At 40.4% G+C, this 25,073-nt stretch overlaps 1 protein-coding gene across 3 annotated transcripts in view; it reads right to left on the reverse strand.

Moving 5' to 3' along the window:
- Positions 1–1,197: 1,197 nt before the first annotated feature.
- Positions 1,198–25,073, reverse strand: part of LOC131435200 (paired box protein Pax-6-like) — a 160,701-nt gene continuing 136,825 nt past the window's right edge. The window contains exons 4-6 of one of the 3 annotated variants that reach the window (XM_058602842.1): positions 3,546–3,842; positions 3,292–3,476; positions 1,198–3,232 (exon numbers count right to left, since the gene is read on the reverse strand). In XM_058602842.1, the coding sequence (XP_058458825.1) occupies positions 2,666–3,232; positions 3,292–3,476; positions 3,546–3,842 (1,049 nt within the window). In that variant the 3' untranslated portion in view covers positions 1,198–2,665. Of the gene's footprint in view, positions 3,233–3,291; positions 3,477–3,536; positions 3,843–25,073 lie in introns of all 3 variants that reach the window. The other 2 variants (XM_058602841.1, XM_058602843.1) reach the window with 2 other exon arrangements.

The raw sequence follows: 25,073 nt of genomic DNA on the forward strand, positions 1-25,073 counted from the left end.
CACGCTCGTTCAATGTTACTCTAAAGTAAGTACAATTTCACTCACTTTCGTTAAAAGTGGAACTACTCTATAGTGAGTAAATCTTATGTACTCACTTTTAAGTAAATATGGTATTTGTCAAACTCTGAGTAACATTTACTCTGTGCTACAAATAGGAAAATTAGCTCTAGTGAGTAAATATTACTCAACATCATTCGAATTGAATAAGGAATTCTTTGCTTTAAACAAATACTGACTCACTTCCATCCAACGTATGAAGGGAGCCGCTACCTGTTCATCGGTCATTGGGAAGGATCCGTCTGCCTTCCTACGTTGCCCACGTACTGGCATTTTGCACAGCATTCGTAGAAATGCCGATATATTCTGATATAGAAAAAATAAATAAAATACTTGCTATATGACTGAACACTTTTTTACCGTCTTCAACCTGCGCAAGTTGCTTTGAGGTGTATAGTAAGCATTTCGATAATGTGCCCTTATGATCTGGCTCCGCCTCCGACAAATTTTCCACAACGTTTTCAAAACACTGTGAGTAAAACTTCTTGTCTACTTAAAATCTGAGTAGAAGCAAAAGTGAGTACAAATTACTCACTTGAGAGTAACATTGAATGAGCGTTTAGGTTCGAAACTAGCTTCAAACAAACGGAGCGAAAAAGACATAAGTACCCTTTTAGAAAAAACGTTCAACGGTGGTTCTTCATTGGTCCAATACGTTGGATCATTGGTCCAATGAAAGTCCAATCAATCGTTCAACGGGAGGCAAACACGGGATCTTCGTTTGCCGATTTTGAAACAGACCGTTGAACCGAATGCCATTTTTTTCGTTCAACAAACCCGGCAGACAGAGGTTCATTGTTGAGCCATTTTTAACATGAGGAGTTAGAGCCCCGTTGGACTAGTTTTACTGCATAATTTCTGAAGTTTTTTAAACTTATTTTTTAAACTAACACTACATACCAGCACAATTCTTCTACTTCACGTAGAATAACAAAAAATTTTCCTTCTATGTAAAGGTAACACTTAATTTTCACACTATTTTTGCAAGAGAAAAAACAGCAACTAACCGTTCCAGCAAATTGAACGAATATTTTGTGCAATATGTCGTTCATGCCCCGTTTACACTTCTGCTGGCTGCCAGCATGCTGGTGTCAGTGTACTGCCCTCTTAGGAAAAAAACGTTCAACGGTGGTTCTTCGTTGGTCTAATACTTTGGATCATTGGACCACAGTTGAACGTTTTTTCCTAAGAGGGCAGTACACTGACACCAGCATGCTGGCAGCCAGCAGAAGTGTAAACGGGGCATCAACAAGCGCTCAAAGACCAACAAAATAGAACGGCCTCCTGAGAGGGTATCAATTTTTCGTTTTTCATGTTTATTTGCGTAGGCTACTTTGATGTCGTTTTGGACTGAAATTTCATCAATGAAACCGTTCTGTAGTGTTTGTACTATTATTTGTTCATTTTGACGGGTATTTATTTGGATGCTTGCTGCTCGGAAAAGACAGCGGGTGCAAAATAGTTGCTCTCAAATTGCACCAAAAGTGCATTTTTTTCGTGCGATGCAAATCAATGTAAGTGGCGGATATGAGGCTACGATCCTCTAGCCAAAAACAAGAAAACACAACAACAACAAATCAATGTAACACAGTGCACCTGTTTTGAACGAACGACCGCGCCAAAAGCGCCCAATTCGAGCAAAACACTCCACGAGTGTTTCCATTTTTTTTTAATTTCACACACAACATAAACTGGAGATGACCAGGAACGTGCTTCATAATGGAATGATACAGAATAAACAAGCAAACAAACCACTGATAGCTGTCAAACGTTGTCCATTTAGCTCAATTTTTTTAGGTTATTTCAAGCTGTGAAATCTAACGTTATTGTGTTACTGCCGGTATTGGAAAAGGTTGGGAATTTTTCCGGGAAAAAATTTTTCAATGCTGTAATTAACTAGTACAGAAAGAAAACAAAATTAGTTATTTTCCGAACATACCATTCGCAATTCTTCGGTTTTCGTCCATTCAGTAAATCATCCGTTCACCACGGACGGCAGGACTGCCATTGTGGCGACGCCGGACCTATCAAACTTACTGTCACTGAGAGGAACCAGTGTTACGCCCGTGCTGGCGTCTAAGGTTTCGGTCGGTACACCTACACGTCTAACGCCAGTGCCGAAGGGTGTTGTTAGTGGTGCGCCATATTTTAGCACGACCGGATGGGAATGGTGAGCGTGATTCATGGCAGACACTTGTTCCACACACGGCCCAACTGTGGACTCAACTGTGTGTGGTTTAATTCGAAAACGAGGGGTAATCGTGTTTGCGCCTGGGCAAGGGTATTCAATTTTTAGGGTTTCCTTTTCCATTTCGCTTGCTTGTTTGCTGTTGCTGCTGTCTACCGGTCTAGGGACCGGTCGAATGGATGGACAAAACGACGACGGCGGCAATGTTGGCGGCGGCCATGTTGAAACGAACGCGAAGCGACGGGGAGAAGAGAAAGATATCTGAATTGCACCATAAGTATTGTACATGCTAGCTACAGCCTAGAAGGAGGGTAAAAATAGGACGGGCTTGTGTGTTCCGTTCCGTGTGCCGAGTGGTTTCGGAACCGGGGGAGTGTAATATTTACATAATTGCTTAAATATTGAGTACTACCGGCGCTCCTAGTGACGTTCGTGTTTGGTCAGTTGCAGTGGAGTAGATCCTTCGCCATTCCTGCTCGATACCTCGATGTCAGACTCGTCGTCGTGGACGTTGATTTCTTCGTCTGAATCACTGGGAACGGGACTGACCGATGGGTTTGAGGAGCAGCTGGCTGCGGTGGCTGCATATGAGCGAGTTAGTCCGGCGAACAGAGCAGCCGCCGAGGTCGGTACCAGGGAGCGGAATGCACTGTGTTCACCGCCCATTAATAATGGAGTTGATGCTGTGACTAATGACGCCGCCTGTGCTGCTGCCACTGCTGCTGCCGCTGCCTGCGCCTGGTGGGACGTTCCCACTGCCGGTGAGGTTGACTGGTTTTGGTGATGTGCTGCCGTGAGGCCCGGCAACGGTTGGACTCCCGTGGCCGACATTGATCCCGATCCCGGTGGTGGTGGCGGCGGGGAACCAGGGGTGAAAGCGGAACTTGCTGCTGCTGCCGCTGCTCGGGAACTCGGGGAGCTGGACCTTTTTAAAAGATTCATTCTTTGATGACGTCGCCATTTCGCCCGTCTGTTGGAAAACCAAACCTAGTAGTTCAAGTTATAGAATTAGTCAAACACTTATGACTAGGGTCTCGACTACTAACCTGAACACGGGCTTCACTCAGCGATGTTCGAGACGCCAACCGTTCCCTCGTACTCACGCACGGATAATGCGACTTGTCGAATTCCTTCTCCAGTTCCTCCAGCTGTTCCGGTGTAAAAGTTGTCCTATTCCGTCTAAACTTTGGTTGATCTCCATCCAAGCTGTTCGAATCTTCGCCCTCGATATCTGCAATCCGAATGTTTCCCATCAGTAAATACCCGCTCTCTACAGCCACAAATCATTTACCGAACTCACCAATCAGTCGGTTGCCATCCGGACTGCCGAGTGTATCGTGCGAACCGGAACCAGGGGATCCGATGGTTACCGGAGTGGAATTACTGCTACTGCCGGGTGGCGTCATTCCGGGCAGTGATTGTCCCGGTGGCCACAAATGGGCTGGTGCTGGCCATGGAAAACCTCCGTACGGTGGCGGTGGGTATAGACCATAACCGGCAGCACGAGCAAATTCCGCGGCCGCCCGTTCTGCCGCCCGGTTTCGTAGAATTCGATTGATCGAGGACACCGACGGGGCGGTGGCATTGGTACAAACGCCTGTGAATGAAGGAATGCAAGAAAAAAAGAAAGAGAAAAAAAATGGTGCGATCAGTGCCTGTGATTCGAAATAGCATTGGCATGAAACGGGACATCTGTTATCAAGCTTGTAAAGTCAATGCCGGAGCGGCGGCTATGGCCGCAACAACTGCAACCGCAAACGCCGGAAAACTAGTTTATTTATGGTGTTATTAATAATATTTATTCGCGTATTAATCAGTAATTTATTGCCGCTTTGCGACCGGAAAATGCAACGGTTGGGGTGTGTGCAGGCGTGTTTACGGGATTGCTGTTGACACAAACACAACAGCGGATTAGCGACATTTCTCATCTCAACTGGTCTTCAGCGGTTAAGTCATCTTTTTCAGTTGTGGTCGAAAGAAAAAAAATCGTTCTAGGAAATGAGTGAGAAGCTCGTGTTCAGTCACCCTGTCAGCTGTCAGTTTCGTCAATCCGACGGGATCCTTGGTTTCGCTTCGGTAAGGAATGAGCCATCTTCACTTTGCACATGTACGCACGGTTGACTGCGTTCCACTCGTTGTACCGAGCAGGCGCAAATGCTAAGTGACTTGTTTGAGCATTTTACAGCTCACTTGATCTGCAAACAGTGGAGGAAAAAAAAACCTCAACCTCATACCTGAAAGGTAGTAACTTTTATTCTTCTAATTCGCTCCAGGAAGGACCCGGTACGACCTCGTTTCGCAGAGCGAAAGCGAAACAAAAGAATGTGTTAAAAGTGTCAAATTATAATCAACCGTGCTCATTGGGTCGGATAATACCGAGAAAAATATCTTAGCACACAGCGTACCGGGGCAGCTTCGTTGATCAACGTTCGTCGCCCGCCCGGTACTCAAGTCTCCCCCGCGATAGCCTTTTCTTTTTCGATCGAATTTGGATCAGGTTTTTTTTTCTCGTTGCTTCTCCGGAGTAAAGCAAACATAGGGAGAAAATCTTATTTCACTAATTTGATGTGTATAATTCCCTTGTTTACATTTTGTATAGCCTTTGCTTCACGCTGGCTGGTCGGTTGGTTGACAGCTGATTCGGGGAAGTCGAGCACGCCGAGCCTTGATGCGTGGAATGCTATGGAATTTCTTCAATTTCGATTAGGCTTATTCCGTTCCGTCGGTGACGGTGGCTTGCTGAGTGTAGCAGCAGAAGCAGCGATGGCCACCTCTGGCGTTTGGTTCGATTGGATTGCTGCGATCAAGTTCTCTGAAGTGGCATTAGCAGACGGTGTCAGTAACAGCTCAACACTTGATGGTAGTAGACTGATGCATTTGACAGACGGGCGGCCCTGGCGCGTTGGATAAATTGAGATGTCCTTTTGTGGTGGGAGAAGCCATGATGGCATTTGGAGGAAGCAGCTAATCCAATTAGAAACGGTCGTTGGGTGAACGAGTTTGGGGCTTGATTTCTAAGCAACTTGAGTTTTATGGTAAGTAGGGGGATTAGGCTACTTGAAATGTGTCCAGAACTTAGAAGTAATCCGGTTAGTTTTTGTTCTACCTGATGCATTCAAAAGATAAAATTCTGTTCAACACACATTCGCGCAAATATACGAGGGAAGCTCGATAGGTTTCGAGTTAAACAATTAACATCAAAGGGTTGTTATCAACAATGGCTACGTTTTTCTTCAAATCATGAAGATCAACACTTTTTTGAATACGATCGAACCATATCTTGAAGGCTGGAGGTTTGAACGCATCAAATGCTTCTTCAGGCGTCGAGAAACGTGAACTACTGCGTTTTTTTACGTGGGGGAATAAGAAGAAGTCGGTGGAGCCTAAATTAGCTAAAAGAACTATACGGCTGCTGAGACATAAATCCTTCAAAAACTCATTTGTTTGTCGCAATGTGTGAGAACTCATATCGTCATGATGGAGGATGATTCTCGCTTGGCGATTAGTATCCACAATTTTTCCGAAGGCTTTAAGGAGAAAAAAAGGGTTAGCCTTGAATTACTTTGTGCATGAACAACAATTCTTCGTATTGTGCTCGTCTTGAAACATTCGTTTAGTCAACTATAGTTTAGTCTCGAGCTCATATGCACAGCTGTTTGATTCGTCACCCATCATGATGTTATGGACGTCAAATCGAAGCATCGTGATTGAATTTGCGTTCAACGTTTCGTTATCCAATAGACACGACTCATCATTTAAGATATAGTCTGTCATATCATGCGGTATCCAATGCGAGCAAATCTTGTTGACAGTCAAACGTCTATGCAGTTTTAATGTAAGGAAGGGGAAGTAATGCCCAGACATGACGGTCAATCACATATTGATCATTCGAAATTAGATCACGCACAGTATCAATGTTTTCTTAGGAAAAAAAACAGCTGACCAAAAACAGTGTTGCCATACCTTTAAACTTATCGAACAACCCAACAATTCGATTCCAATAATTCCTAGACAGTCTGACTAAAAATTAAAGTTTTCTCAAATAATTGATATCAATAAGCATTAAAGAGCAAAAATCATGATTCTCGGACGATGGTTTTATAGTGAATGATAAAGTAAACAAAGACAAACTGCCATTTGCAGTAAGGCTCTTTGGCCGTGGGTTCTTGGTCGTGAGGTAGGGTTAGTAGTTTAAATTGGAGAAAAAATATCAGCATTCAGTCCATTAGCAGTCAGTCCTTGATACCTACTGGATCATATGGTTCTTTTTTTTTTTTAATTCCGCCTGCATTGACTGACAGGACGAGTTGCTGAATGAAAAAACAAACCAAGTTCAAGGATTCAGTCCCACGTTCAGAATTCAGTTTCTGAACCCAAGCTCTGACTTCAGATTAAATTTGGAACGCGGAACGTTCGATAATTTTCCGAATACAAAAATTCCAATTTATTTAATTTTTTTCATTTGAAAAATCGTGGGAAATTTCGAACTACTTTGCCCGATTTTCGAATTCTAGTATCGAATCGTTTTTCAAAGCTCAATCGTTTTTCAAAAAAAGCTAAATCGAATTTCAGAATCAAAAATTCAAATTAAAATAAACTTATAGTCCCATACAAAATTAATTAATTTTATACAATTCTGACTTCCGATTCTTGAATTACAGGATGTTGAATTTTTAAAAATCAAACAGTTATAGAAGATGACAAACCCGAGAAGCTTTAAAGTTGGACTCAAAACTATTGCAATTTATTCGTCATATCGAATCGGTTTAAGTTATGCTGGTTCCTGAATACCGACTCTGGAAGTACCTTAAATTACCGTAAACTTCAAAGTGGAACTTACTTCAGCATAGCATGGAATGTTTAATCGATTGTCACACTTTTATAATCAAAGTCGATCCGATTTGCAGTTTCGAAAAAACAGAGTAATTAAGGTCTAAGACAAGTGTGTTTTAGGGTGATTTAAAGGGCTATTTTCACGCTTCAAATCTGATTTTCTCAGAAACGGTGACAAATATCAAAAACCCAACTGACAAGCTATTAGAAAATTAGTTTAGATTATTCTGTAAAAATTTCAGAATGATCCATTGACTTTAGCGGTCGAGAAAGTCTTTATTCTGGAGGAAGAATTGCATAGCAGAAAACGCCGTCTTTCAACTTGTTCATTGAATATCTCGCCTTCAAAAGCATGGATCAAAAATCTATTCTGGCAATGTCTAGATATTTTAATTTGGATGCGATTAGTGCATAAAAACATATATGTTGTCGCGATAAAAATGAAGTGAACTTTAATTTTGTGAAGGTAAGTCGATTTCTATGGCGGCGCCATTTTTTCTGAGAGAGAAAAAAAATCGGTTCAGAAAGGCTGCCAAACAAGTGGTAGCTTTATTGGATTTTATGTGATGTAGTCAAACTTATAATCGAAAATATCAAAACTTTCTTGGCCACCCGGCCACATCGAGAGTCATTTTGCACATTTGCGAGGGAGTATGGAGAGAAATGTAATACTCACAGCGAGTCACGTGGTTTAACGCGTCGCACTTGCCTCAGCCCTTAAAATCTCAAGTTGCCGCTAAAACGACGGTCATTAAAATAATGTCATGAAAACTGAAACAACGAAGTATATTCATGCAAAAAGCATATGCAGATTGATAAAAAAGCTATCATCTCACTGCTTGGTGGATTAAGACGTTTTTACTTAAAAATTCATCACTTTGATCGAAATTACCGATTTACCGCTATACTTTCATAAATTCAGACGTATTCCGCTTAGCTTTTTACCGAAATTTGGCTGTCTAAAATACATACATCGAAAACTTGGTAATTTTGTAACAACCAGTTTTCACTTTGAATTAATTCGGTAGATTTGGAAGAAATAGTACTGAACCATCACGAATCCAATTGTCATCACGCCATATTGATTTTTAGTTGAATTTCATAATATTGAGTAAAGTGGAATTTAAACAAAATTCAATGTCTAGATGCTTCGTTATTTGTTATTCCTGTTATGCGTTTATCTTCGAGTTAATTATGGATTGTAAGTATAAGTTGAGCACAATGATGATTAAAGTGATTATAATTATGGTGCTTTTCCGCTGGCGCCCTTCTTCGTTCTATAAAAATATGGTAGCACAGGCTCTAGTTTCTAAATATCCGGCTCTTGCATCACCGACAGGCGATGCTCCTCAAGCACTTCGGTTCCATGCAAATGCAAGAAGCATCTACGCGGCTACAATATTTGGAATCGGAACACTAACTACAACTGGAGAATGTTTCCGACAAATTTTGGAATTCATAAAAAAAATAACATATATATTTAATTCAGTTCGCTTTCACATCTCATCCAAGTCAGTCGATAAAACAAAACCGCTTACGTTCGGGACAAAGGAAACCAAGTACAGTATTGTGTAGTGAGCCTCGAAAAGATTGAACCAAACGAACAAAAGCTACTGCCGACAAGAAAGAATACACACCAACTGGAAGTCATGCAATATTCAATTCACCGACCACTGCCGAACGCCAGCTAAAAGCTTTTTCCAAAAATTCTAGACGACATAATCTAATGATACTATTCTAGTTTTAAGTTAGTCGTTAATTAAGATTAGGAAATACCCTTGGCATCTTAGAGCTTAAGCAGTGTGCCTAAAAATATATATTATACTATTGAATCAAAAAAAAAAAAAAGAAAGAATACAATTGTTGTTGATTTCAGGCAGTGCAAAATTCGACCTTCGATACGAGAACTTGAAGGTTTGCTTAAGGAGCAAATGCATCTTGACATTAAACGTGTGCATTTACTTCAATGCAATAAGAACAATAATGTTGTTTACATCCAGTTTTATAAAAAGTTGGATGCAATTCAATTCGCAAAAGACAATAACAATGTGCACTATGTGGAGCATGAGAACATTAAGTACAACATTCCAGTATATATGGAAGATAGTGCTATAGAAGTGCGTGTGCATGAGCTTCCCTCAAGCGTCATCGATCCTTATATTCGCAAAACTTTGTCCAAATACGGAGAGATTCTCTCTATCGAAAAAGAAAAGTGGAAGAACTTTTTCCCCGGTATTCTAAATGGCGTACGTTTATTACGCATACACTTGAAGAAGACTATACCTTCTTATGTGATTTTCGGTCAAGATACCAGAATTCCGTGCAAATCACTTGTTACCTATGACAATCAGATGGCCACATGTCAATATTGCCAAAACGCTGTTCACTACGGTAAGCCATGTGATAAACTGGACAAGGAGACAACTACACCAAAGGACAACGGTGCTTCCTTTACACCAACCCCAAGCAACCCCAGTACATCTGTGACAGCCACCAACAACAATGAAGCATCCCCTTCAACGAATCCATCATCATCCCCTATAGAACAAAGTACACCAGCTGCAGATAACAACTTACCCTCCAACCAACCAGCAATTGCGACCAATGTACAACAAGGTGCATCTACAGCAACTCTCAACGAGCCCAAGACTACGATCAACAAGGACAACGGAAATCACACACAACACCGACGATGAAGCAATGGATGATGAGATAAGCCGCGATAATTACTGAACTGATTGCGGGACGTTCAGCTGTGTAAAAGTCGGTAAAAATATTGCTGAGTTCGGTAAAGGAAATTAAGTGTGCAGGTGACAACCCGCACCCGTGAGATGATCTACACGGAAAATAAAATCTACCTATTATTTGACTTCTTTTTACTTAATCTTGAGTTCTTTTGAATCTTTTCTTTAGCGGCCCTTACACGATCATTAAAAGTGTCATTACGAAGTAATGACACTTCTGCTCAAACGCTCGTCATTACTGCATTACTTTACATCATTACTTTTTAGCATTACACGTTCATTATTGATTATGAGTATTTGTAACTACTCCAGCACGGGGCTTGTAAACAGAATAACTTTCCCTCATCAATTAAAGAATATTAGCAATATTCTTTATCTTCGTTTAGCAGAAAATAAATTTGCTTTGCCATTGAAACATTAAGGTTAATGAAACAATAACAATTTAAATCTACACTTTGTCATTTCCAGAATTTTTTTTTCACGTATAGTTCTGAAGAGAATTTTTACTTCATGGTTGTCAAATTTTCTCTTCTAATACAACTGACGATATTCAGCACTTCCACAAAAAAATAATAAGAAGAAATAATGTCGGTAATGATGAAAAATCCGGAATTCCATCATTACTGAACTCGTAGACCTTATATGATCATTAAAAGTGTCATTACTTTTCAGTAATGACACTTTTAATGATCGTGTAAGGGCCGCCTTTTGTTCACTCCTTCCATTGTTGTTAAAATACAAAGAGCAAAACAACCCAACAGCGCGAGTTTCATTCAATGAGCTAAAATTAAGTAAACCGTATCAACTTGAAATTGAGTTAGCACGACTCAACTGTAGAGTAAATATAACTTACCATTGAGTAGAGATAACTTATCTTTAAGTATTTTTTTTGTGCGTGCCTTAAGGAAACTACGTAGAGCCACTTTACCAAAAATTAGGTTATTGAACGGAACCCCCAAATTGGATGGAATGTACCTAAAATTAGGTTGTTTTGCGGTTCCATGTAAAGAAAGCTACTCTCAAAATAATCGAGATCCGACAAGTAGGGACGGTACAGTACGAAAACAGTGTTTCCAGATATTAAATGATTCAAATATTTGAATCATTTATTATCTGGATTACTGTTGATTTTAAATAACAATTACCAGAACCATAGCTGCGTATGTAGTTTAATTGAAACATGCTATATAAATAATCTCAAAATAGAAACGAATTTTGAGATTTCTGAGAGCCGGAAGAAATACGGACGATTGGTTACATTGTTCCTAGGATCTGCTTTACTCTTGGTTTCGTTTAGCACCTCCTGAAAGGCAGAAACTGTAGAGCATAAAACAGCTGTTCGACAAAATGTACATTGTGCAAAAACGGGCGGTAGAAAATGGCAAAAATGCGAATAGCAGGTACTAGCTTTGAATGAACATTTTGCTTAACTCAATTTTACACTTCATTGTAGATCAAATTCTTCGGTATGAATGAAACAGTTTGCCGAGAAAAGCGAAAAAAACCTATATGCGGAAATGCCGTGATCGATCACGAGTCACGCCAACTGATTATCAAGTAGAACGGGCAAATAAAGCAGATGTTGCGCGTTGACGTAGTCAAACTGGGAACATTAGCTGAGGTTTTGCTCGTGAAAGAAACTCTCAAGCAAGGATGGCTTTTATCGTATCAAAGAATGCTCACTCGCAACTCTTCCACGATTAAATCAGTGCCATCAAAGAGAATCGGAAATCATCGCAACAACAAAAAAAAAACCGGCATGGTACATTTAACATAGAATAGACACTAGTGCGAGAGCGAATTTCTCTCGGTGAACCGTCTGAGAATCAACGGCTAGCACGCTGCTGTGGGGATTCTCTCTGAAGCAACAAACGGTCGCTTATTCTCGTTTCGCGATTCGATTCTGTATGGGCAGTGGATAATTGCGATAGAATCATTTTACTATTGCCGCTTATTCTAACTATGTGCTTATAACCTTTGTATAATTTGTGTCTATGAAAATGTATGTGAATGCTCCACACAAGGGTTTTTAAATATTGCAACCTAGTATGCGAATCATCAAGTCGAATCATCGATTCGATTTTCTGCGAGAATTGTCAACTTGCGATTCTCTCTTGGTAAATTCCACACAGCGGCGATCATTATCAAACTGAAATTTTTTTTAAGGGCCATGAAATACTCAGAGTATGAAGTGGAGCGAAGAAATGTAGAAAAATTGTCTCGAGGTTTATGCATTGAGAGACTCGAATTCTTGTAGCATTTTCTACCGGATTGAAAATGTTGTATACGATATAGATAAAAATCGAGCAGCTTCTGTCAAATTTTCAGCAATCACCAACACTGCTCTCAAGTATGGCAAGTACTTAGTAGTCTAAATGATCGGGCATCATACGTACGATGATACAAAACATGGAAATGGTTAAGTAATTGAAATAAAAGACAGCAAACAAAAGAAATTGTTACTTGTTGTTAAGGCCTTTTAATGAAAAAATCAACAAGAATTATAAAGTAGATTGTTTGACAACTTCAAAAAAATTGAGCTTCTACCTACTTTTTCATTCTCTTGTGTGATTTTTGTAACCGTATCCTACATCGTAATCGTCAGAACATTTCAAAACTCACGATAAATGCAATGTTTCTTACAAAACCATTTTCAACTTCCGCCTTTGAGACGCTTGAGACTAGAACATGTTGACTGGTTAGCATTTGAATTGCATACAATGGAAAGTTACCCTTCATTAAATTTTCATGTAGAAGTCACTGATTCTATTCTTGAAATACACGCAGATATTTTCTACTATATTTTAGGAAAATCTGTGAAAAATGCCCTCTCGTATCTTTTGCGTTTCCAAATTGTTTGTTTATTTACTCTGCACGGAACCACCCGCGATCCCATTTCAACCAGAATATTAGTTGATTTTCTGAATTCGATTGGTTAAAATTTGGTACAACTAATCGATTGTTGTTTTAACTAAACTGTCATTTTTGTTTTTCGATTAGCAGAAACGATGGTTGAAACAACTAATTTAACTGTTTGAAAAAAAAATGCTGTCAATTAGTGAGGACATTCAATTTCAACAAATATTTTAGTTGAAATAATTGGTGTTGTTATTGAAACAAAATTCTGTTAGTTGAAAAATAAATCGGTTTTATTTGTTTTAGACATTGCAAATAGTTGAATCAACACGAACAATGTTAATAATTTGCGAAAATAATCAAAATATACTTACTGATACATGTCATGATCTATTTGAAATAAGTTCGGTATGTTGAGATTCATGAAATAAATATCGTTGTTAAAATATAAACAGTATTTTATATTGACATGTAATATCATTAAGGCTGGGAAAACCACCGATCAGTGCTGATTTCAAGTGATCTTAACCAAGGAATAAATCATCATCATGAAATCAGAACTGATCTGATCTCTAAGTGATTTTGATTTTTGTATGATCATGATCATGTCAAGTCAAGATCAGTAAAGATTTAAATTCTAAAAAAATACTTCTGATTCGATCGGAAATGATTGATGTAGAAAAACGTTTTTAATCAGCAAAAGTGCCCGGAGGGGCGAGTAAATTAGCGAAAAAAAATTAAAATACCTAAAATGAGTATTGAAAGTTGATACCTTCAAACGGTTGAACTAAAGTTATGCACTGATAATTTTAGTAAATTTATATGAGCTTGGGTGCATCAACCGCTGGGAATTGGAATTTTGCGACGGCAATTCAAATTCATGTTAAAAAGCGTTTTATTGCTAATGCATGAACATCATCATCGGTATCAAACAGCTGGAAGTAAAACAGTCTGCTGGAAGTAAATCAATGATCGAATCTGAAGCATAAAATTTTTGCGCATAGCTGAAAGATTACGAGATGATAATTCATTAACATTTTCTAATTTGTCACCAAATCCTTTTCATCTTAAACAAGGTTAACTTTATCACAACACCGCTGTTAGATAAACACTTGTTATGGAATCATAAATTTCTCAAATCGAATGGTCACAATTTCACCAAACGCTTTAATCATCGATGTTGTTTTCATTGACATTTTGAAGCGACGCGAACAGATTTCAACTAAAAAAGTTGTTGATTTTTGCATTGCGATTATTGTTTTGCTTTCAACTGTCTCCGGTATTTGACAGTATTCAAAACAATATATTTTTTAACTACTTGAATATATGCAAATCAAAAACCATATTGGTTGAATCAAAAAGAAATTAGTTAAATCAACTATCGCAAAAATCAAAAACTGCGATATAGCAATTTTATGATCGAGGGGTTCTCCGTGTGGGGATTCTTGGTAACTAGATCCTGGAACACTTAAACAGTGTTGCTCGAGAAGGTTATTTTCATAATTATCAAGGTGTCGCTATATTTGCGGTAACTGGCGGTGAATCGTTAACGGACGATTTCATTGTCAGTTTTTCTTCGGAGTGCCTGGTCGTGTCGTCGATTTCACCCTTCAAAAGTAACGTTTTATCACAGCGGCTGTCAATAAATGTTTATTTGTGCTGATATATCAGTTGATTAAAAATATTTGGTGGTACAGCAAGTTCAAAACTCGTCAAAAAATGTAATAATTACCGAAGTTCAGTATACGCACTAGACTTTGTTCGTTAATTTTTTTGTATCTTTTGACGAGTTTTGAATAACCGAACTACCGAACATTTTCATTCTACTGATATATCAGCACAAAAACACATCTGTTGACAGCTGTACCTCAAGGTACCGCTGTTATAAAACATTATTGTTACTGAAGAAATTTACTAAATGAAACGAAAAATACTTCCCTAATGGTTTTTAAAACAATGACAATATATGGTGGTGTTGAGCCACAATCACTGACAAAATATTCTCTAATCGAGATCAGAGATTTCACCTGTAGTCATCAATCTTATTCAAACTCTTGCGCGAATCCACTACCGACTTCGGCGATCATTACTCATTGGTTTATCGATCGATTATTTCCGAGTCTGCCAGCCAGGTGCGACCAGCGTGTAGAGGTAATTGAAATACCGCCACGGCAGCGCGATCGGATCTGCACCCCAAAAGAACAGTGATTTTCACCGGTGTGGGGTCCTCCGTGGTGGTTAACTGAAGTAGAAAAAAATCAAAAACTTCCCGTTCGGTATTCGGTACTGACAGTAATTGTTAGGGCATAAATTGAAAACTCGAACACCTTCTTTCGCATGTACTCTGAACGAAGACAATTTATGATCTGAGCAGGCTCTGACAAAAATCACCCGCTGTTAGAAACAGTTTCCCTCACCGCACAGTTCGACATCTCAGCATTCCTGTACTCATTCGGACCAATTTAAGTAATAACTTGAAAACAGCATGGGTGACCTGAGTGGGGAACAGAAACGAGCTCAGATGTGACCACGCGAGTTTTTTCAGGGTCCGAAATTGGACCGAACAGGTTTGAACAAAATCTTGAAACTATTACCGGCCCAGTGTGGACCACGATTATTGACTTTGTTTGCCGACTAGCCGCGCACAACAGTAAATAGTAATCAAATTAACCCCCGTTCGTAGCGTGGTGCGTGACTACTCTTCTGGGTCAGCGCAGCCGTCAGTTAGGACCTCCGAAAACGCACGCGAAGCCGGTCGGCTTATTATTTTAATCACCTCCCGAACGGTCTAATTGTGCTCGATGGAAACTATAATAGCTGAGTCATGATTTCAGCGCGAGCAGTCATTTATGTATTTCTATTGGTGACTGAGCTGTCCCAGGAATCGTTTCAAGGGAACTAATTACCCAGTGGTGGTCACCTACGGCTACGCCCGAAAAAGGCAGTGTGAAATAGACAAACGTTGTGAGTTAAGATGGTGGCAACTGGTTGTAGTTCATTGGTTGTTGTCACCGACGGTGACGGCGAACGGCGTGAGATTAACATTTCAGATCACAGCTCGAACGGACAGGTACAAGCAATATCAATTAAAGGTTATGGCTTCGAGTGGGTTTGAACCTTCGAACGCGATGGCGCCTAGGCATTCGAAGTAAACTGCAACCAGCGTTCGTTGTTATGGGATATGCTAATTGGAGGCCGCCACTTTTGATGAGGAATCAATCTTGTGGCGGTCGCGATTGCCAAGAGAGTGAAGTTTTACTGTTTGCATGAAGCTCTCATTTCCATGCATTTTCATTAAAAATTAATTTTGTGGATTACCAAAACCAAATAATAAAATGGGTATATCATATAAATCCCCTTTCGGAGTAGTCGGCCCTGACCGCACATGATACCGATTGTAGTCCAAACGATATAATTGCTTACACACAAGAACCGATTTGTAATCCTCCTGTTTACACCTCTTTCTCGATCACAATATATTCATCGTTGGTTCGGGGTTCCTCTTGCCTTTCCTATGGGCACAGGGCTTCTTCAGGGGCCTGACCCGGCAGCCGATCTCCGTTGACGACTGCTGGTGGCTTTCAAATCGAGCGCAGATTTCACTCTCAACGGTAATCCAACCATCGGACCCCCACTTGAACGGACAGTTTTCTCCAATTGAGTGGAAGAATTATAACAAGCACATTCCTACCGAACCCAAACCCCCGACACCGGGACCGGGATCGATCGCATCGGACTGAACGCCCAAAGGTGCGATCGTCGAATAGAATCGATTCACGTCCGATTCGATCAATCGTGGTGAAAGAGATCGTTCGCAAAATTTGGCTGAGTCACTGTCTAATTTTTGGTTACTCTTTGGCCCCTGCAGAGTCAATGTAGGCCCGCTTCCAAGAGCAAATCTGGAATACAAAAAAAAGGAACCGTTCACAATCATTTCGATCCTAGCCGCTTGTTCGGAGACCCGCCCGCCGGGGTGAGGTTCATGAGCAATTCACGCCATTGGATCATCCTCGTTCCTTCGCCGTTGTCTTCCGTCGATTCGACACCGATCGGGGATCGGAAACCGTCTTGCGAGCCATCAATCATCGCGGCTATCGGTGCGATGAAGTTTTCGGGCAGCCGTGCGGTGAAATAATAATAGTTTATCGAACTGAAGTGTTATTATCAAAATATTGTTATTGTTGTGTTATTGATTAAGTTTTTATTGATTTTCACTTGGGACATGGAAACGAAGGCGCTCGCACTTCGGGTGAGTTGATTTATGAGCACCCGAAACGTTGGAACGCGGGCACGGTTTTGGTGATGGTCTCGCGGGGTGTGTAATTAATCCATTTCAAAAGTAACCGAAATAACAGGGCACGGAAGGGTGAGCGTGAGGACGTTCGTTCGGAAGACGCATAGCTTACTGAACCGGGAACTTACTATTCATTTGCTTCTCTCGTAGTGATGCTGACACTTCCAAGTGATTTTCAATGAGTATAGGCTCCTCTAATCGGGAATGAAATTATAGGGCGCTGTAAGTCCGAAACTCGGTAGGTATGGACTGGGCGAGCTTTGAAGTGGGTGTTGTTGACCCGGAAATGGGATGTCTTGGAAGTGATGTTATTCGACAGCGCGTCCACGAGCGAACTTCGGATGAGACTGTAATTTACGTTCTGTGAAACGAATAATTTGTCTGTTGATTTTAAAGGCGGATGGGTAGTGTCAGAGACATAACTGGATAACGTGAATAAGAATAAAACTGACACGTTTCCATCGCATTTGCAAATATCGATCGCTTGAATTGTGCCAGTTTCGACAATCCCTGCTTCCTGAATTGGAAATGGTGTGCGTATAACAGTTCGGCTGAAAAATTCGTATCGTTTAATAGAAACAAACATTTTTTTGCCAAAATTCGTTTTTATTATTCAACATAATTGCCATCAGAGGCGATACAGCGATTATAGCGATCTTCCAACTTTTCGATACCATTTTTGTAGTACTATTTGTCCTTTGCCTCAAAATAGGCCTCAGTTTCAGCGATTACCTCTTCATTGCTTCTAAATTTTTTACCAGCGAGCATTCTCTTGAGGTCTGAGAACAGGAAAAAGTCACTGAGGGCCAAATCTGGAGAATACGGTGGATGAGGGAGCAATTCGAAGCCCAATTCGTTCAATTTCAGCATGGTTTTCATCGACTTGTGACACGGTGCATTGTCTTGATGAAACAAAACTTTTTTCTACTTCAAATGAGGCCGCTTTTTTTTTAATTTCGTCCTTCAAACGTCACGTCACTGACAACATTCATAGTCACTGTTGATGGTTTTTCCCTTTTCAAGGTAGTCGATGAAAATTATACCATGCGAATCCCAAAATACAGACGCCATAACCTTACCGGCCGATTGTTGAGTCTTTCCACGCTTTGGGTTCGGTTCATCGCGCGCAGTCCACTCAGCTGACTGTCGATTGGACTCCGGAGTGAAGTGATGGAGCCATGTTTCGTCCATTGTTATATATCGACGAAAAAAATCGGTTTTATTTCGATATAACAGCTCCAAACACTGCTCAGAATCATCAATTCGTTGTTGTTTTTGATCGATTGTGAGCTCACGCGGCACCCATTTTGCACAAAGCTTTTTCATTTCCAAATATTCGTGAATAATATGTCCAACACGTTCTTTTGATATCTTTAGGGTGTCAGCTATCTCGATCAACTTCACTTTACGGTCATTGAAAATCATTTTGTGGATTTTTTTCACGTTTTCATCGGTAACAGCCTCTTTTGGACGTCCACTGCGTTTATCGTCTTCGGTGCTCATATGACCAGTACGAAATTTTGCAAACCACTTACGAATTGTTGCTTCGCCCGGTGCAGAGTCTGGATAACACTCATAAAGCCATTTTTTGGTATCGGCGGCACTTTTTTTCATCAAAAAGTAGTGTTTCATCAACACACGAATTTCACAATAACAAAAGTAGCTTCACTCAAAATGCAATATCTTACAAACTAATAATCAGACAGCTGTCAAATTTATACACGTATCTTTTGAAGGTTGGTACTAACTGAAAATGGTATGGATTTAATTCTAGTGGCGCCCTCTCATAGAAACGATACGAACTTTTCAGCCGATCTGTTAGTAAAGTACAACTTATTCTTAGTCACACTTAATGATTATGATTAGTTATGATACGAGCCTAATGTTGAAAGACGACGAGTTCAATTTGATTTTCGATAGGATCCAACCACTTTTATCATCTATTCCCAGACTGACTTTGGTGCGATACATGTAGCACCTATTTTACTCTGAAGCTAGCGTCCTTGAGTGTCTATTAGTGTATCAAGCATACGTCTCCATCTAACTCGGTGCCAGCCACTTGAGACACGGATACTTTGCAGATCGCCTGATCGATCTACCTTACTCGGTGTGTTCCTATTCTTCTTGTCCCAACCGGATCGGATTCAAGAATCATTTTCACTGGACTGCTGTCCGGCATCCTAATGGCATGTCCGTCTCAACGTTCCGTCTTCTATCCGCACTCCGCCATAGATGGTACGCAGCACTTTTCTTTCGACCACGCTGAGGGTGCGTTGGTCTCCGAGATTCGTAAGGACTCGAGAGCGTCCCAGATACTCGAACGTAACAAGTCACTCTATCCTTCGTTGATTTGACTAATCGCGTCAGTTTATCCGGGCAAAATCCATTGTTGTTCTCGATCAATCGTGGTCTCTAGTCTTTCTTCCTTCCCTTTTTCGTGGTCGGCGTCGTTTTTACCCATTTCATTGAAAGTTTTAAGTGATTATTCATACAAAGTGAAAATGATTTGCTTCTCCCAAGCTTCCTTTTGTTGATTCATTGTGCATTTTCACTCATTTGATCACCTACTGGTGGTTTAACATACGTCAGCCAAAGACATCATATTAACAAGATATCCAGCTCTTACATTTCCTGAACAAATCATTGGCAACATCCTTTTTTGCGAACATGGTGCCCTCAGGCGAGTCCGTATCGAATCTCGTACATAGAAGCAGGGGAGAGAAATGTCAAATTCGTGCGCGCCAAAATAGCAGCACTGCGCACCCATACAATTGACATGATATTTTGACGGTGACACCGTGCGATGGCGTTGTTGAACTGAAGATTGATTTCGCTCCAAGCTGACAGGGTTTGCTTCAGCTTAGCTCAGCTTAGCGAGTGTCACACAAAGCAAATCTCCCAACAGGCTCTCTCGCTGATGCCTCGCAAACACAAGGAAATATAACTGCTTTGCCGCGGAACTGTTCACGGTGTGGACTGAATTAATATTGAAGCTAACCGTTTGAAATGGTTCTCATTAAGGTCTGAGGACAGAGGGTGGCGTGTTGAGTTTTAAATCCACCACGTGGCTCGCTCAATTCCCTTTACGCATCGTATTTCTATTGTACTCTCTCGTATATGAGAAAACTGTACCGGGTTGCCAGCATACATTTTATTATTTTGATGAGAAGTTTTATCACATTAATCTATCGTATGGGTTGGACATTACATGGATTCCAATGAACAATAAAAAAATATTCAACTTGTCGAGCCAATTTTATTTCTCTCTCCTTTTTAAGAATGCTATCAGAAAACCAAAGCGAAAAAATGGCGGATGCATTGAAACTGACTTTGTGTCATAGAAAAATTCAAGGGAATTGAGCGAGCCACGTGGTCGATTTAAAACTCAACACGTGGCTCTCTGTCCTCAGACCTTAAGATCTACCAGTGTAACAAAGTGCATTAACAACCTTATCGTTGTAGGTCCATATTCGTGTTGTCACATGCGAATAATAGGACAATAGTGATTAAGTTGTAGATCTAAGACTACGAACAGCATTGAAAAATTATACATGAACTATTGAACTACGTGTAGATCTTAAGACCTATTTTCACCGAAGTTCTTGGACGACTGGAACAGCTATAAATAGACAAGTAAGCAATGTATGAACCACAAACAAAAACGGTATTAGCCGTTGTTGTTCTTGCTGTGACACAGTGTAATCCCTAAGGGCAATACTCCAAGTAGTTCTTGGATATTGGAACATCTCTTAAGCATTTCCATAATCTCAGAACATACTCAGAGGGTCCTCAGGCGCTAAAGCATCGGACGTAGTAGGATTGTACATGTTATTTACACTAAAATCAAATGAGATTTGAAAAACTTTTCTTTCACGCGATAAATTCGCAATGATGCGATGTTTGATTCAATTTACGCACCCCCGGCTCTGTGCGTAAATTGAGGTTCCAGTGTACTCGTTTGGTGCGATGCTCGAACTGTGAACAGTTCGGTAAAAACTGATTATTTCCCTTTCAATTTGCATACTGCAACAGTTTAATAATTCTTACAGCTCTTTTGTAGACATTTGTAGCCCTTAGCCTGTTTTGTAGAATTATGTTCATCGTTGTTCACATTTCGGTGCATTTTGTTGCCATGTAAACGACCAGCAGCTTTGTTTGAAGCGAAACTCACACTGCAAACGGTGCACAAAATAAATTCTGCCGTAGGTTTTTGACATACCAGTCAATACAAAGTCAATATAAAATATACCGATTTGTTAATGCCAAAGGAATAATATCGTAATAATTCGTTGCGAAAAATGGTAGGGGGCTTTGAAACGAACCGATTGATTAAGTCATGTCGATGCTCCACAATATTGATGCAATTTCACTCGAATGTACAACGCAGGAACAGCAGAATATTCCGACTCCATTTGAAACCGAAATCTGGAACTAGTTTCTGTATCTAGAAATGAATTCTGAAACCAGGAGTTGTAACTATATTTAGGAACCGAGGAGCTTGGTACTGAACATTCCACCTCTAAATCGTCGTCGCGGGTAAGCGTAATAAATTTTCCTCTTTGATACTTGTTAATACCATACATTACAGAAAACTTTTGAGTTGAGTTGAGTTATGTGATAAGGAGTGTATCGAAAATAAGCTATCCACAATTTTTTCTTTTAAATTATGATAAAAAACGATATTTTATTAAAACTAAAAATTGATCCTCTATTGTACGAGGTTAAACTTGAGCATAATGAAAACCGGGTGAAATTTAAGTTATTCCTTCACGAATTTTCGAATTTTTGATCGAACGCTCTTCATCAAGTTCCGGACAAGTGTTGCATCGCATTTTTTGTACGCTTGAGCCCAATTTTTTTTTAACTTCTGCATGTTCCGAGCTGCCTTACCAGTGTTCTTGAAGACCCTCTTCACGATTGCCCAGTAACGTTCGATGGGTCGAAGCTGAAGGCAATTTGGTGGATTAAGCTTTTTCTCAACGAAATTTATACTTTTTTCCGCAAGCCAATTCAGAGTGGTTTTGGAATAGTGAGCCGAGGCTAAATCCAGCCAAAACAGTGGAGGTGTACTATGCTTCTTTCATAAAGGCAGCAATTTTTTCTGGAGATACTCAGATCGATAGATTTCTGCAATTTATAGTTCCGGTAGTGTAAAAAATGATTGACTTCATACCATAGGAACATATTGCTTGCCATACCAGTACCTTTCGACCGAATTTCTCCACTTGAATCGACCTGTCCGCATCGCTCACATCCTCCCCAACGACGACAGTAACGTATTGTGGACCTGGAAGGGTTTTTTGAGTCCTCAGTTACATAAGTCTCATCGTCCATCAAAACGCATGCATCCGGACACTGCAAAAGACGCGAATACAATTTCTGGGCTTCCTTGTTGCTGCTCGCTTCTTCTGTTCTACACTTTGTTTAGAGATTTTCTGCTTCTTGTAGGTCTTCAGGTGATTTCGCCTCTTAATACGCTGGATCATTCCGACACTCGTTCCTGCTTTTTTGGTCAAATCACGTTTTGACATTGATTCGTTCTTCATGATTAGAGATACCACTTTCTGGTCCAGTATGGGGCTGGAAGAACGGAGTTTTGTGCCTCTTTCTGTTATAAATCCAAAGAATAGTGTTCCCCAAACTTATTAATGATGGTTTTAATACTGACATGATGAATTTCAAACAGCTTCGCCAATTTTCGCATTGTAATACCTTTCTCACTTAGCCATGTGTCCAGAACCTAAATTTTCACTTTCTTTTCAATACGCGACATTTTGAAAACGCAGAATTCCTACCGCACAAACAAGTAAACAAACGAAAGTTGGCAGCCAAACGCACAGCATGCTGTGATTTGAGCATAAAAAACCATCACAAATACATGCGTGCAACACAAATATATGTGGATAGCTTATTTTCGATACACTCCTTACAACTTAAAGTTTAATCGTAAAGTATGTTCATACGGTATATGCAATAAGATATATTCACTATCAAATACTTTCCATTCTCTGAGAGGGTGAATTTTGAAAAAGCGCTTCATACGTAAAGTAAGACGTATTCGAGTAAAAATAATGCCCAACCGAACCACCTCATAAATCTAGTGCTTCTGGTATATATATCTCCACGGTAAGGAGAAGAGTGAAGATTCGAAAAAAGTGTGATATCATAGAATATCTCTACCAAATTTTCAAAGGTATTCATGGAGAACGGTACATCAAATAAAATTATAGGGGATGGAGGATAAACTTCAACAGTCGCGTACAAAGTAATCACGCATGTGTTTCACCTTACCTAATCAGGTAAGGTAATCTCATGTGCCAGTGTAGTTTAGTTGATATATAGGAAATAGTTACGAGTGACTCTTATTCGCAAATTTCCAATCATCTATCTTACTTCATAGTATTTTATTTATCGTTGACAAAAAGTAAAAACTGATCTCATGATTTACTGTACTGTGGAACTAAACTGAAAGATTCTGTGTCCCCGAGACACAGTTTCTCAGCTTGAAACTCACAAACTTTAGACATCCAGTAAGCTTTAGTAACTGAATCAAATCCCGGACATCAATTCACGAAATATTCTACTTCGTTCCATTGTTGTTATTTTATGGCAACAACAGTAACTCATTACCGCCAATAGCCCGATTACCTATAGTTTAATCCCGTCAGGGTCCCTCGCCGCAATAAATACGCCGTAAAGATAGCAGAAAATTGAAAAATCAAAGCTAACACTTAAATCGAAATGAATACTAATATCCATCGTTCGAAACAGCACTGAAACAGAACATAATCTCGTCAATCAGTGCGGCGGCACCAATTAAGAAGTACACTTTTCCCATGCACACAAACCAAGCGGTTGACCAGCGACCACGACCGCGACCGGAGGATCGTACCGTCGCGTTCCCTTATCGATTTGCATAAGAACTTGGGAGCGAATTGGCGGGAGGGGGACAATCTTATTATATTACAGCTAGCTTTCAGTGCACCAGTCCACCACCACCGGCAGTCGAGGCCATGTTTATGCAAAAGCCGCCGCCTTATGGCCGAAAGAAAGATCTTATCAGGTCTACTAGATCAAGATTTATAGCCCGAAAGTACAAGCGTTCCATCCATTCCGAAACGGTTCTATACCGTACCATAGTTGGCTGGCTGCCCGGTTGGTTAGTTCCCATATGGTGATGATGTCTCAAGCAACGCGACAACGACGCGGAGCAGAAATGAGCTTGCAATTATATTCCCACAGCCTACTATGGATTCATTTTCCACCTCGCGACCTTGTTCGAAGCGTTGTTGTTCTGGCTATCGGCGACCGGCTAGCGACCGGGGGGAGGGGGGTAAATAATAGAATCATCATCCGATAATGATCTTTATTGGCTTATAAAAAATTTTCGTTTTACAACCAATGAAGCGGGTGGACGGACCTGGACATTCCCGTACGGTCGTAAATCACGTGCCGATTTCTCCCCGGATTCCAACCTATTAGCGTGTTTTCAACCCGAAATCACTAACTCATCGAACTAGTAAACCGCCCCAATAAAAAGTTGATTTTGTTTTTTTTATTCTTGGCCAACGATCTTCGATCGTAGAGAGTCGTAAAACGCAGCAAAATGTCCCTCTCAAAGAACTACTTCGGTGCCGACATTTAACTACCGTCCGAATGGGACAACCCATTAAATTCTCTAATAAAGCACTGAATTGATCACTGGTGGCAGAAATTTTCGTGTGTGTGTGTGTGTGTGAAATGTACATTGTATAGACGAACCGGTGAAACAGGTTCGGCATTGGCGCACCGTCGTCGTCGCCGTTGCCGTTTGGCAAACGAAGCGGTCAATAAAAACTGATTATGCGATTTCAATTACCGCGGGTGGGTTGAGACCACTAAAACTTAATACTGTTTGACCAGTCGAAGCTAGTCAGGATAGTGTGTCTCTTTATTACGTGTCACGTCGTCGAAATGACGATCGATTAACTCCATCGAGTGTATGTTTTCATTCAATAATTCAACTGCGTTAAGCACAAGAGAAAAGAAAAGAATAACCATTCTGACAGTGACAATTGTTACCACGTGTAGTCATCGTCAGCGCCGAAAAACTTTCTCGCAA

The sequence above is a fragment of the Malaya genurostris genome, chromosome 3, assembly GCF_030247185.1.
Source record: "Malaya genurostris strain Urasoe2022 chromosome 3, Malgen_1.1, whole genome shotgun sequence".
NCBI lineage: Eukaryota > Metazoa > Arthropoda > Insecta > Diptera > Culicidae > Malaya > Malaya genurostris.